Raw genomic sequence first — 12,536 nt, forward strand, 5'->3', positions numbered from 1 at the left:
AATTGAAAAGAAACATATTGAACTTCCTCTTAAACAAGTCTTAGTCTTTATTTTGGAAGAATATTTTCGTAATTCCACATAACTTTTTGAATTTCGTGTACCGTACTTGTAATCATCGTCCTGTGTGTAACCACGTATTCCCATTTCTGTAGTAGGCAGAAATTATCTGTAACTTCAGCCAATATTCACAATATTTTTGTTCCTTAGTCTGTTATGAATAAATCAGACTGCATATTTCAAACTGTTGTAAGCATTTTTTTTTGGGGGGGGGGGCGAAAAACTTATAACAAGTGAATAAACTTGATCATTTTCAGTTGAAGATCTCACTTTCTTCTATGTTCATTGTTTCATTTCGTGCTACTTTTAACTTCGGCACAGGATTTTCGTCAGGTGTTTCGAGTTTGCTATTTGTTATACTAAAATAGGAAGAAGTTGGGGTAAATTACTTAATTAACCCCCTTATATTCCAGCGTCCTCTTTTTTTTCTCTCTCTCTCTCAATTTTCAGTTCCCACTCCATATTTGCAAAGTCAGTTCGAAATTTTCCCTTCATTCCAAGGTAAATCCTCTTCCCAAACTACAGATCTTCGCCAGAGCGATGATTGAGTGTATAAACTTCATACCAATGTAAGTGGTTTTGAACTAGTATATTAACATATAATAATAATAATAAAATAAATTTTTCATAGCACCTCCAACACTGTTTCTCACTATGACGGCATATATATTTTTAAGCAAAATACCTTCTTTCACAACAATCTGCGACTGTGAATCTTAGAGTAAGAAAAGAAAATTGGGAAAGAAACCTTTGTAATTATTTTTCGTTATTGACAGCACTCTTTAGCTCTGTCACAATCAAAACAAAATGAAATAGGAATCATTTCTTCATACAATATTATATTGGTTTTAGGCCTCCCAAACAACATCATCATCTTTGATACATAATGAAGAGCTTGCTCCAGAACACGAAATATTGTTGCCATGTGATGACAATATATTAATGTTAGATGTAAGTGGAACTACAACACCAGTGGAAAGAGAGGTGTTTCCAACTCATCGGGAACTGCCACAAGATGATGAAAAATCGGTAAGAAATTAGATATTAAAAAATAATTCTTGTTTGTATTACAATTCAGTACTTATTTTTTGTAAACATTTTTGTACAGTCCACAGCAAAAAACCTGCAACATGAACATGTAAGTTTTTTGTGAAACGACAAAGTCTTTTGCTCCAAAATAAATGTGCAGGGAAGGACGTCGAGGTTTCTCGTGGCGAGACTTGTGCCACTTAGACGTTATGTTGATTCCCTGCGCTCTTAGGCGTAGTTTCACAAACTTATATGCTCATGTTGCGGTTTTTTTCTGTGGAGTATACCATCCATTAAAATTAGCTACTAGCAATAGCCAATATGTTTCTTAGAGCATAAAACTGGGAATTTAGAAGAAAATACCTGCTTCCATTTTAAAAATGAAAAATATCTAACGTCTAACGATTATGCACTGAGGCTAATGTAGGGAGTGATGATGGGAAATGAATGAAATAGTGGAATGAAGAAAGTTGGAGGAAACGGGAAAATTCCAAGAAAACCCTATGCGCATGGTGCTTGTCTACCACAAAACTCACTTGGTGCGGGCTGGGATCGACTCATTTACCCCACGTACCAGAGGTGAACGCTCTTAAGAATAAGTCCCCATTTAATACAATTATATTTTTCGGAGTCAGTATATACAGGTTGTTTCCATTAAACTCAAAACAATCCGTGGGACACTAAACTGAGAACTATTTAATCCAATCCCAAGTTTCCACTGTTAGAGATTGACACGAAAGGTAGACATATCTATCGTAACCACTTCTGACTGGCTTTTCACAATCCTTCAATGGTGTGTGGCTTTTGCGTGAGAAGGCTCGTGTCAATAGCCCGAAAGAGTGATGCATCACACGTCTTCACTGAATGCCTGTGAACGGGTTGGCATGAATGCAAGTTTCTGCTAACATGAGTTGAGGAAGAGGCAGTTAAACAAGAAGTTAGACTTAATGCCTTGTCTTGAAGCGCCTACATCGATTCTGATCAATTCCTTAGAAACTTGGAATGTCATGCCGATAAACAGGTACCAGGACCCTCTGATCTGAATTAAGCTTCGTATCTTTGGCAACACGATGTATGTTGAGCTTGACCTTGTACGAGTATTCAGCAGCGCACTGCGTTTTGTGATGTTTGTAGCCGGTTTGCGATATTTTTGTGTGCGGCTTTGTCGCCGGGGACATGAGCGCGAACTTCACAAATTCTAGTTGGTATGCGACTCTTAGCAGACCAGGGAGTTGAGCTCTTTATGCCCCACAGGAATTATCTCACGCCTCGCCGAACTGTCATTTTCAGACAAAGTAAATCCAATTTACTAGCACAATTTTAAATGGCACTGTAACTATAGTTTTTGGTCCCCTGAGGGACATTAACGTCCACGTTGAGATCCGGTGCTATAATTTACAAAGGATACAATGGAAATAATCATTAAGTCAAATGGCCAACACTTTTTTTTCCTGCTTCTAATGTGACTACTAGCACAAACACGTTTTACATTCAGTTACCTACTCTGATTTCATTCAAGGTAAATGCATAGTTATGCACCTCGCTGCGCACTAGCTCTGAAGAGTGCAAAAATGTCTCACCCAGTTAGCGATCTCTGGTCTAGGGTTAGAGCGTTGGACTCATGTATGTATGGTCCCGGGTTTAATATTCTGATGGAGAACCCCAAATTTTCGGCGTCTACGAAGCGTTATGAGTACACTTGGGTCATGAAATAAAAGACGTTATGGCCATTCGGTCTAGAAATCCCTACGTATACCTGTTGGAGGCAGGTGACGCAATGGGCTGACTACCTATTCGTCACTCAGGTGGACGTAGTTCCTCCAATCTCTAACATACAGCGTTGGTGCCGGTTCAGGGCCATAACGTCTGTTAAACTGTCTAGTTTGGTTTGGCTTTGGTGTGATGAAATATATGTTAGATTGTAATAAATATACCTGATATGCCACCGTCGTAGGCATTGAAGAGTATATTTTACAAAGCATTATGTTTGTTCTGTTTTAGACACTTCATTTACTTCTGGAAGCAAGTTTCGAAGGGAAAATTTTGCTGAAGAAAGACAGAAGTGTTGCAATGGAAGAAGAGTCACGGAGAATATTGACAAAAATTATATGTACTAACATCCATTAAGATGACCCATCAAAGGCTGTAACGACTCAAACGTACGCATTTTGGACTCAGGAAATTAAGAAGTTATTTCCTAGTGAGCTAGAATCTGTTTATTTTACCAGAACTTTCCACAGAAGTGAAAGGGGAATGGTGAATCGTGCTATAGGAAAGCTACCAGATATGATACACAATCTTAAAAGAAAAGGCAGATATAGTGGTCTAATTCCTCGTCGCCGGCTTTCTACATCACCATCTGTAAGTCCGCGGTCACCATTATCTCAGTCTTCAAGACTTAGCCCAGACATATTTTCTTCCTGGCCCGAAGAAATTGAGGCACAGGTAGAGGAAAACCTACAATGGTTAAGATATTGTAGTGAGCATTGGCAGGTAGCAGAAAATAAATGGATGCAAACGACAAGGCAACGCCTATCCAGGCTTATGTCCGAAGATGGTCCTTCAATTGCGGAATACTTACACGAGTTCCAGCCCCTCACAAAACCTTTGGGATACAAATTGGTAAGAAAACGAAATACATTTTTTTTAATAGATTAGTATTGCAAATACAGGGTGAGGTAAAGTTCAGCACCACCCTTGTATTTTTGTGAAAAGGCTTGCGAAAAGACGATGAAACTTTGGATGTGGTTAATTGGGGTGAGTGCGCACCAGTTGGTACCATTTGACATCATGACGGCCATCTTGAAATGCACCATTTTGAATTCAGGTTCAGTATTTCAGGTAGGAAGAGGGATATGCGACAAACAATTTGATACTAAAATGTTACCAGAAAATACGAATCTGAAGTTATTTTTCACCTAAATTTAACCACTAATAAAATTTTGTGAAGTAAACATTGCATATTGCTCATGGAATGGGTTTTGATTTGTCTTTTTAGTTGATGTAACATAGCTATCACCCTCCAAGAAAGGATTGAAATTGTTATCAACAGTGGGGAACGCAGTGCCAGAGAGATCGCTAATGATTTCAATGCCCAGCATCCAGCGAGGAACAACATTGCACATACACAGTGTCGCGTATTTTGGAATGTTGCTGTTTCAGCGTCTGTGCACGACAAACAACGCACTGGACACCCGATGACTAGAACAGAACGGCAGTTGTAGCGTCCTTGGTAAAAAGCCAGAAACGCAGTACCACACATTTTCCTTAAGTTCCAGGTGTTAATCAGAAATCGATACTCCGTGTGTTGCACTCAAACGTTATTCATACAAACTCCAACTGCAGCAGTACCTAATGAAGGATGACCCAGATAGGGGAATTCAACTTGCAGAATGGGTTGGAATCAAATGTAACGAGGATCCCACGTTTCCTCTGAGTATGTTGTTTAGTGATAAAGCTCTGCACAGTTCCCCATTTCCCCGACCTGATACCCTTAGACTTTTACCTGTAGAGCCTCTCAAAGCCCTTGTTTATCAAGAAAAAATCACTTATCTCCGACATTTTGAACCATGAATCAGGTACTTTGCGGATCTGTGACGACGGAAGTGTTATTACGTGTCGATCAGTACTGAAAAAAGTCTTCCATTATGTGTAGCCCACACGGGGAACACATAGAACATATCTTGTATTAACCCATATGCAATGTTTACTTAACAAAATTTTATTACTGATTAGAGTTAGGTGAAAATAACTTCAGATTCGTATTTCTGGTGAAATTTTAGCCTTAAATCATGTGAAATGTCCCTCTTCCCATTAGAAATATTGAATCCTCCTGAATTCAAAATGGAGGATTTCAAGATAGCCGCCATACTTAATGGTGCCTTCTGTACGTTCCCACCCCAACTATCCACATTCAAAATTTCATCATCTTTCCTCAAGCCGTTTTAAAAATATAAAGGTGGTGCTGGACTTTTGCCTCACTCTGTACAATAAACAAAAAGTCACATTCCATGTAAAAGCATTTATTTAAAAATTGCTAATTCCGTCATCCATTGACTTAAAAATTAGTGGCCGTAATGTGGTTGGTTGGTTTCAAGTTTAACGTCTCTTTCAGCAGCGAGGCTATATAAGACGGGACCTACTGATTAACGTGAAATCCGAACCACATGAGCTCCGGCAGGGAATCGAACCGAGGTCTTGTACGCCAAAGGCGCGCACACTAACCGCTTAGCCACGAAGGAGCTCTAATTCATATGTGAATTTTGTAATAACCATAACATATTATACTGGAATGAATTAGAAACTTGTAGAAAATTAAATTACAAAGTTTGGTACCAGTTTACGAAGTGCACAGTTTTGTATTCATTGAAATTATAATTTTGATATTGTTAGTAACTACATTAACTTCATTAGTTCATGAAAAGTCCAACATGAACGTTTTTTCCGTGCGTAAAGTTTCCTTTAGTGATATTAGTTCTTTTCTTAGACATACTTTTCGCCTATTAAATATTTGGCTATATTTAGCACAATTTTGATGATGAGTCAGTATGTGCACGGCACGTGACGTTTGGGCACTGAACAGTTGGGCGCGAGTTAAATTAAAAAGTCATTATGTTAGGCACTGAATACTAAGTTCGAATCAAGATATCACAAGGTGTCTACTGAAGTGGAAGTTCTTGAATTATACTGGATTTGTTTTACATACTAGAAATACTGGAATTTCAAAATTCTAAAAACTTAATTAACAATTAAATTTTTAATAAATTTAAGTTTCAGGCAAAATGTTAAGTGTGCTTTTTATTTGATAACTTCTTAAGCCAAAGGTAAGTAAACCAGACTAGATAGGATTGACTGCATTACATACATAGTGAGCCTATTCCATTAAAAAACTTAAAGCAGGCCTACTACTGTAGTTATGCAATAAGTATGGATGTCAAACACACTTTTAGTGGCTAAATGATCAATATATGTACACTCAACTATTATTTTTCACTTTGAAATCCTTCTTTTTTTTCTTTCGCCACTTTCTTTAATGCAGATTAAATGCTTACAATAGGACGAAAGAAAAGTGTGTTAAGTTTTGACTTTTATATTGGAATGTTAATAATAATAAAAGCCAGAAATACGGCATACTGCAGTTCCTAAACTCAATGTCTTAAACACCCTGTATTAACATCTTTCCCTCAACTCGATTAGGATTTACATTTTTAGATTTCTGGGCTCTCGACATCTAAGGCTATTTAGCCCGTCATGTTTGAAGGATGACATCTCTCGGCGAGCACACTATCCGGGGGAAGCAAGGAAGCGGCCTGGGACCTATAAGTTAGATACCACCCCTGCATTTGCCTGTTGTGAATGAGGAAAACGTCATTCAGGGTGGCTGGCCTGAAAGAGCGTGTTACACTTTTTCGACCGAGTGCCCCCTCCGGGAATCGAACCCGGGACCGTTCGCACCAAAGGCGAAAGCGTTAGCGACTACTTCCCTCAACTCGAATGCGCGGAAATCTTTTGTTGGACTTAATGAAGAGAAGAGTTTGGTAAACGTAATACGAAAGGAAACAAATTTTAATATTCATAAGTATGTAATTATTAACTTTTTAAAATAATAAAAAAATAATATGTTTTAACATTAAGAAAATTATTAACAGTTCATCTGATTCCTTCATTTCCTAGTTTTTTTATATAATACAAAAATTAAGTTAATATGTTAAAGTACAAGAATCGTGAACAAGCGAAAACTCAATCCATGACGAGGTTAGGCAGCAAATGCCACAAACGCATTAAACTATTTAATTTAGATGAATAAATAAGATAGAGATAGAAAATAGATAAATGAGATGAAATAAAGGTAGAAGTGTAGGAAATGAATATACCTTGAATTGCGCATAGTTTTCAGTGCAGGAAGTGTGTGTATATATATCTTGATTCGCGCTTAGTTTTCAGTACCTAGCTTACTTTATATGTCGTATATTATGAGAGAGAAAAAAATGACGAGGTGAATTGCATACGCTGTGTAGTGTTACGTAAACCGAAAGTGTCAAAGGCATCAAGTCTATGATAGGGGATTGATGAATACCATAAACCCATATTGGAAGATGGTATTGCTAAATATAAAATCAGGAAGCATCGTGAAATCACTTGCTGCAACGAGCAGATGTGTGACTTCTTATGTAGAGATAAAAGTTGTGATATGCGTATACAATTGTATGCTAAATGGCACGTACAGTTCTTTTGTAAGAACTACTATCAATGTTACCAACAGAGCAACATGTCACTATGATCTTTATTTGCTTTTAATGAAGGGGATAAGATTTATCAATTCCATATTAGTTTTCTAATTTCGCTAATTTTTCTGCAGTTGTTAGGTACAAGGTTCAATACTTAGTGAAGAATCGAACTCCTGTATGGAGCGTGCGAATGACAATTGTTTTACACGTTCATAAATTAATGCCAAACAAAACAATATTTCATGCTATTCTCCTTTTTTAGGTATGTACAGTCACGAACGTTAATAAATGGAGGTTGGAGCCAAAAGAAATAATGGCTTCAGCCTCCATTTATTAATGTTCGTAAGTGTACAAGGGTCCCTGTGACCTATCGCTTACATCCAGGAGCAATCCTTACTGTACCTGAGTGCGAGATACAACGAGTTTGGAATTCCAGTTCAACAGAAAACCTTTTATATTTGTTCTCGATGAAAATTGAGTATTTATAGCTTGATAGCCAGTTAGGATCACTCACCGTAGTACCGATACATGCTTTGTTGTTGTCTCGACATTTCTTTGTATGTGGAAAATTATTACTGTCGTTTCATTTCTTTCCCCTCCAAGTAAAATATAGTACTCGGAGTAAACTATAGCATATTTGCATATATGGTTGCATTGTTGTAAACCAATACGTAAAAAATGTATTTTTAACTGTATTCGATGATATACACCTGTGTGCCATTACGTTATAACAAAGATTGACCCGAGATCATGTTTCACTTCTGGAACATGAAGGGTTACACACGAGACGTTGGCAGTACTATATACAGGGTGGCCCAAAAGTAGGTATACAGTCCCGTACTGATCGGTTCATGGCATTTTATATCATTTACTTATTGTTATCCATACAAGTATTAACTTAGTTTCTTCGTTATTTGTTTTTATTTTTTTTCACTTATATCTTAAGCTCGGAATAAATCGAAGCAAATAAATTCATTATCTTAATCAGTTAAAATGTCATACTTGACCGATGCAGGCCTGTATACCTACTTGTGGGCCACTCTATATATCGACAATTAAGTACTTGTAAAAACTGGTTCGAAGAACATGACAGTGGATTCACATTAATGCACTGGCCTGTAAATAGCCCGGATATGAACCCTATTGAAAATGTGGAGAAGCGGGTTCGTTTTACATGACCTTGTTGTCCATTTATTTTTGTTTTATGAAAACAATAGGGAGTAAACACTCTTTAATGGAACTCTTCAGTTACTAGTAATAGTTATATCTTGTGAAAGTTCTGAATACAAAGAAACACAATAACATTGCAACTTCTCCCTATTTCTCTTTTTCTTTTCGAAAAGAATTTAGCGTATTAGAATAAAAGCTATTTCTTTTTAAATATGGTTAGTTTACGTTATGTAAAATTTAATATGAGTATATATGTATATATTTGTTGTTTCTTTAATTGTACTTCTAGTATTTGAAATAATCATTTACTTTTTATCAACAGCTACTGAAAGATTTTGAAGCATCATATCCAGAGCATGTCAATGACCTTTTCGAGAAATTTCCTCTAATAAAAGCTAAGTTGTTTGATATCGCTAGTAGACGACCAGCATTAAGAAGGGATAAGTTCGTAACAACCTTGCTCGAAAGTCAGGATGGTGAGTTTTGTATCATATCGTATACAGTAGTGTGATAATTGTTTTCTGAATATGTTCTCTTAGAAAGCACTTCAGTTAATTTTCTTTTGTCTTTATGCGACGGCGCTAATGACGCCAGTTTGGATTGTGGTAAATAGCCATTGCTGTCAATTTGTTAACTAGATGAGCAACACTCTCCCCTCTCCTATTTAGAAACAACGGTGTAAGAAATTGGGAAGTTATCAAATACCAATCGTTGAGCAGGTTTGCCCCTTCAGTAAAACCACAATAAAGTAAGGAAAACTATACTTTTCACTGTGATTCACGTCGTGTTGCTTAAAGTTGACGTTATTACTCCTTACTTTTTGATGGAGTAATCTGATGTGGTATTGTCTGAAAACTTGTAAGAAATAGTACTATTTTAAACGGAAAGTGTTTATTATTCGACTATTAGTTTTTGCAAACATACATTGGTCTTGTTTGATTCATTAGAAAATATCAGAATAGAGCTAGAGCTAACCAGGTTGCCAAAATGAAATGTCAGGTTTCTGGGACTAAGGTCTTGGAGAAAGGAAGTCATAAGTCAGAATTCGTGGTAAGAATCACGCAACAGAATGAAAGTCAGCAACATCCAAAAACCACCAACACGGATTCGCAGTGTCTCTTCTCGACGACTCTCTCGTGTGGACCCGGTAGAGCAGTTATCGGTCTTTCCTTCGACTAGGATTTACTTCTGTTTCCACAAAGAATCTTAACTTTTGATAGTGCAGCTAGTAGACACTCTAGTTACTGAGTGCGCAAGGAAAGGTGGCTTCTGACAGTTCGGTGGTGCACGTAGAATACTGGAAGCGCTGTTGCCAGACGCTGCAACAGAGACAGCAGCTCTGGGGACAAACTTAAGACATTTAACAATTCGTCTCAACTCCCGGCAACAGCGCGATCAGTGACCTTCGTTGCCTAGCAACAGCGTGAAAGAATACTGCTGTGATTGGCGAACAATCTTCCCTCTCGTTTTGTTTACAACATGTGCAGCTATCTGTCAGAGGCCACCTTTCAGTAACTCAGTAATAGAGACAAGAACTGCCACCATCATGTGGATAGACGAATAGGGTACGAAATGAAATTACAAGTTCTACGTGCCACGATTATGCCCGCTATGCTGAAGGAGATGGTGATGATGAGAAATGAATGAAATGGTGGAATAAAGAAAGTGAGAGGAAACGGGAGAACCCCGAGAAAACCCACGCACACGGTGCTTGTCCACCACAAAGTTCACTTGGCAAAGCTGGGATCAAACCAAGGACCCATGCACCAGAGGTGAACGTTCTACCACAGCTAACGTGGTCCTACGAGTAGGCTACGAATGCACAAAATTATTCCTATGTCTTACTGCTGATGCTGACTGCCGAATTCTTGGATAACACCTCTCCTCGGACAACCTCGTTGACTCAAGATGCCACGAGGTCATCATTGGTAGCAGAGAATTGGTCTTGGTAGCGATCACATTCAGGACATCATCTCAGAAATATGACCACAGCCAACGCCACAGTAACATTAAGTTCAATACAGCAAAAACGACAGCCACTGCTTGTAGGTCAGGTCAGTACCAGAAACAATACGTAGTTTGCCAATACAGCTAGGCGAACATAAACAATTGCACATTCATTTTCACAGCTAGAAAGATAAAATTCACGAAATATGAGTGAAACATTACGCCTAAAATAATTCAGTGTTTTATTCAACTCTTTCTCTCCTCCTGTATCTAAATCGGAGTTACATCTCAATTCGCATAACCATTCACTAACTCATTATTATTATTATTATTATTATTTATTTATTTATTTATTATTGCGAAAGTATGTATCATCTGATCATTTTCTTACAAAAAGAAGGAAATGCTAGTACAGTTCGAATAAGATGTCATTGATATTTTCAGAATTTAATCATTTGTGTTTTAAATAGGTATCTGGTTAGGACCATTTTCATGATATTAAGTCTTAAGGTTGATGTCACAGTTTCATTTAGAAATAGGTAAAATAACACATGACGAATAAATCTATGAATCTGTACAGTTTCCGCATATTGCTCATCTTAACCAATTTTTTACTTTTATCTTTGTTTTTAGCTGATGAAGAGACGTCAAACATTGCCACGTTCCACCTCATCCCATTTCTTCTTTCGTCCTCAAATATCAAGTGTTCAAAGACAAACGTGTGGAAACCAACAAAGGTAGAAGTGCTGGAAGGTTTCATTACACATGTTGTGAGCAATTCTGAAGTTGTCTCATCACTGGAAGCTAGAAGAAAGAAGGCAGCAGTTATTGGGATAACGCTCCAGCCATTTCTCTTATTGGTGGGTGAATCTCTTAGAAGTATAACTTCCTACTTTGTTGTCGTTGAGGACGTTATTTACAATTTGCCCAACATAACAGCGGCTGTTGATACTTGTTACAAAGTAATGTGGGCAACAAACGCTTCCTATCCTGTTGAGTGTCATTCTGTGTGGATGTTCATTCAGAAATCTTGCTATAATATGCAGTCGCCAAAGGATAAGCAATGTACATCAGTAAATACCTTACTGAGTCTTGTAGGCACAATTTAGTGTGATTGAATCAAAGGTCTGTAATTGGCTATTTTTTCTTTATATTATTTCATTTATTGTTGTTAACACTTTTATTACTATTTCAAGGATTAGAGATTTCTGTTAATGTAACTATATTTATTGGAAAAGATGGTTCTGTGCTTTTTGTGTCATGATAATGTAAAGGATTGTAAGGCACTGAGGTTTCACTTTGCATTCAATCATAGCAATCATAAGTTTGATGTCTACAAATGTATTGAAGGGAATTGTTACCGCACATTTCATATTTTTGAGTCCTTTAAAAAACATTTCATAAGAGAGCATTCTTCTGTACATATCAGCAGTGAATCCTTGAAAGAACATTGCACAAAGGTTACTAACAGCATGCCCTCGGATAATTCAATAGAATGTGCTTGTACTAGTAGGAACATGGAAACAGATGAATATTTAAAGGATAAACTTTACACACAAAACCAGCGGACATTTGAGTCTCCCACAGATGAAACAGTAGATTTCGATCTCAATAAATCTCTTGCGATTTTCATTTCTTCTATGTATGCTAACATGCTACTTCCACGAAATGTTGTACAAAATATTTTTAGTGACTTCAGTAAGTTCATCGGCGAATCCCTTATCCAAGCAGTAAGCAGTTCTCTTGCAAATATTTGCTCAGATGATTTTCTATCACCTGATGCTTCTAGGGTTGTAACGGAAAATATTCACTTAATACTAACATCTGCAGCAGAAAATTTATCATCAGAATATAAAAGATTGGGCTATCTCAGTAGAACCGGCTCTTACATATCACCGCGTCGAGTAGTTATTGGCCAAAGATTAGAGTAAGTTAAAAAGGGTGATGTAATGTGTATGCAGACTGTGGAATGTGACTGTCAGTTCATTCCCCTTAGAGATGTTCTTAAAAAATTCTTTTCACTTGAGAACGTAATTTCTGAAACTCTTGACTACATGAAAAGTTTACATGAGAATACCTCATGTGTCGAAAATTTTATTCAAGGAT

General features: G+C 37.3%; 1 protein-coding gene across 1 annotated transcript; it reads left to right on the forward strand.

The window, feature by feature from the left end:
• Positions 1 to 923: 923 nt before the first annotated feature.
• On the forward strand, positions 924 to 12,094 carry LOC145683367 (uncharacterized). Its single transcript, XM_081754698.1, has 3 exons — positions 924 to 1,086; positions 8,806 to 8,959; positions 11,064 to 12,094. Exons 1-3 carry the CDS (start codon positions 1,000 to 1,002, stop codon positions 11,537 to 11,539), a joined length of 717 nt encoding a protein of 238 aa, XP_081610824.1. The 5' UTR covers positions 924 to 999; the 3' UTR covers positions 11,540 to 12,094.
• Positions 12,095 to 12,536: the final 442 nt, after the last annotated feature.

Source organism: Thermobia domestica, chromosome 4 (genome assembly GCF_964235325.1).
Source record: "Thermobia domestica chromosome 4, izTheDome1.hap1.1, whole genome shotgun sequence".
Taxonomy (NCBI): Eukaryota; Metazoa; Arthropoda; class Insecta; order Zygentoma; family Lepismatidae; genus Thermobia; species Thermobia domestica.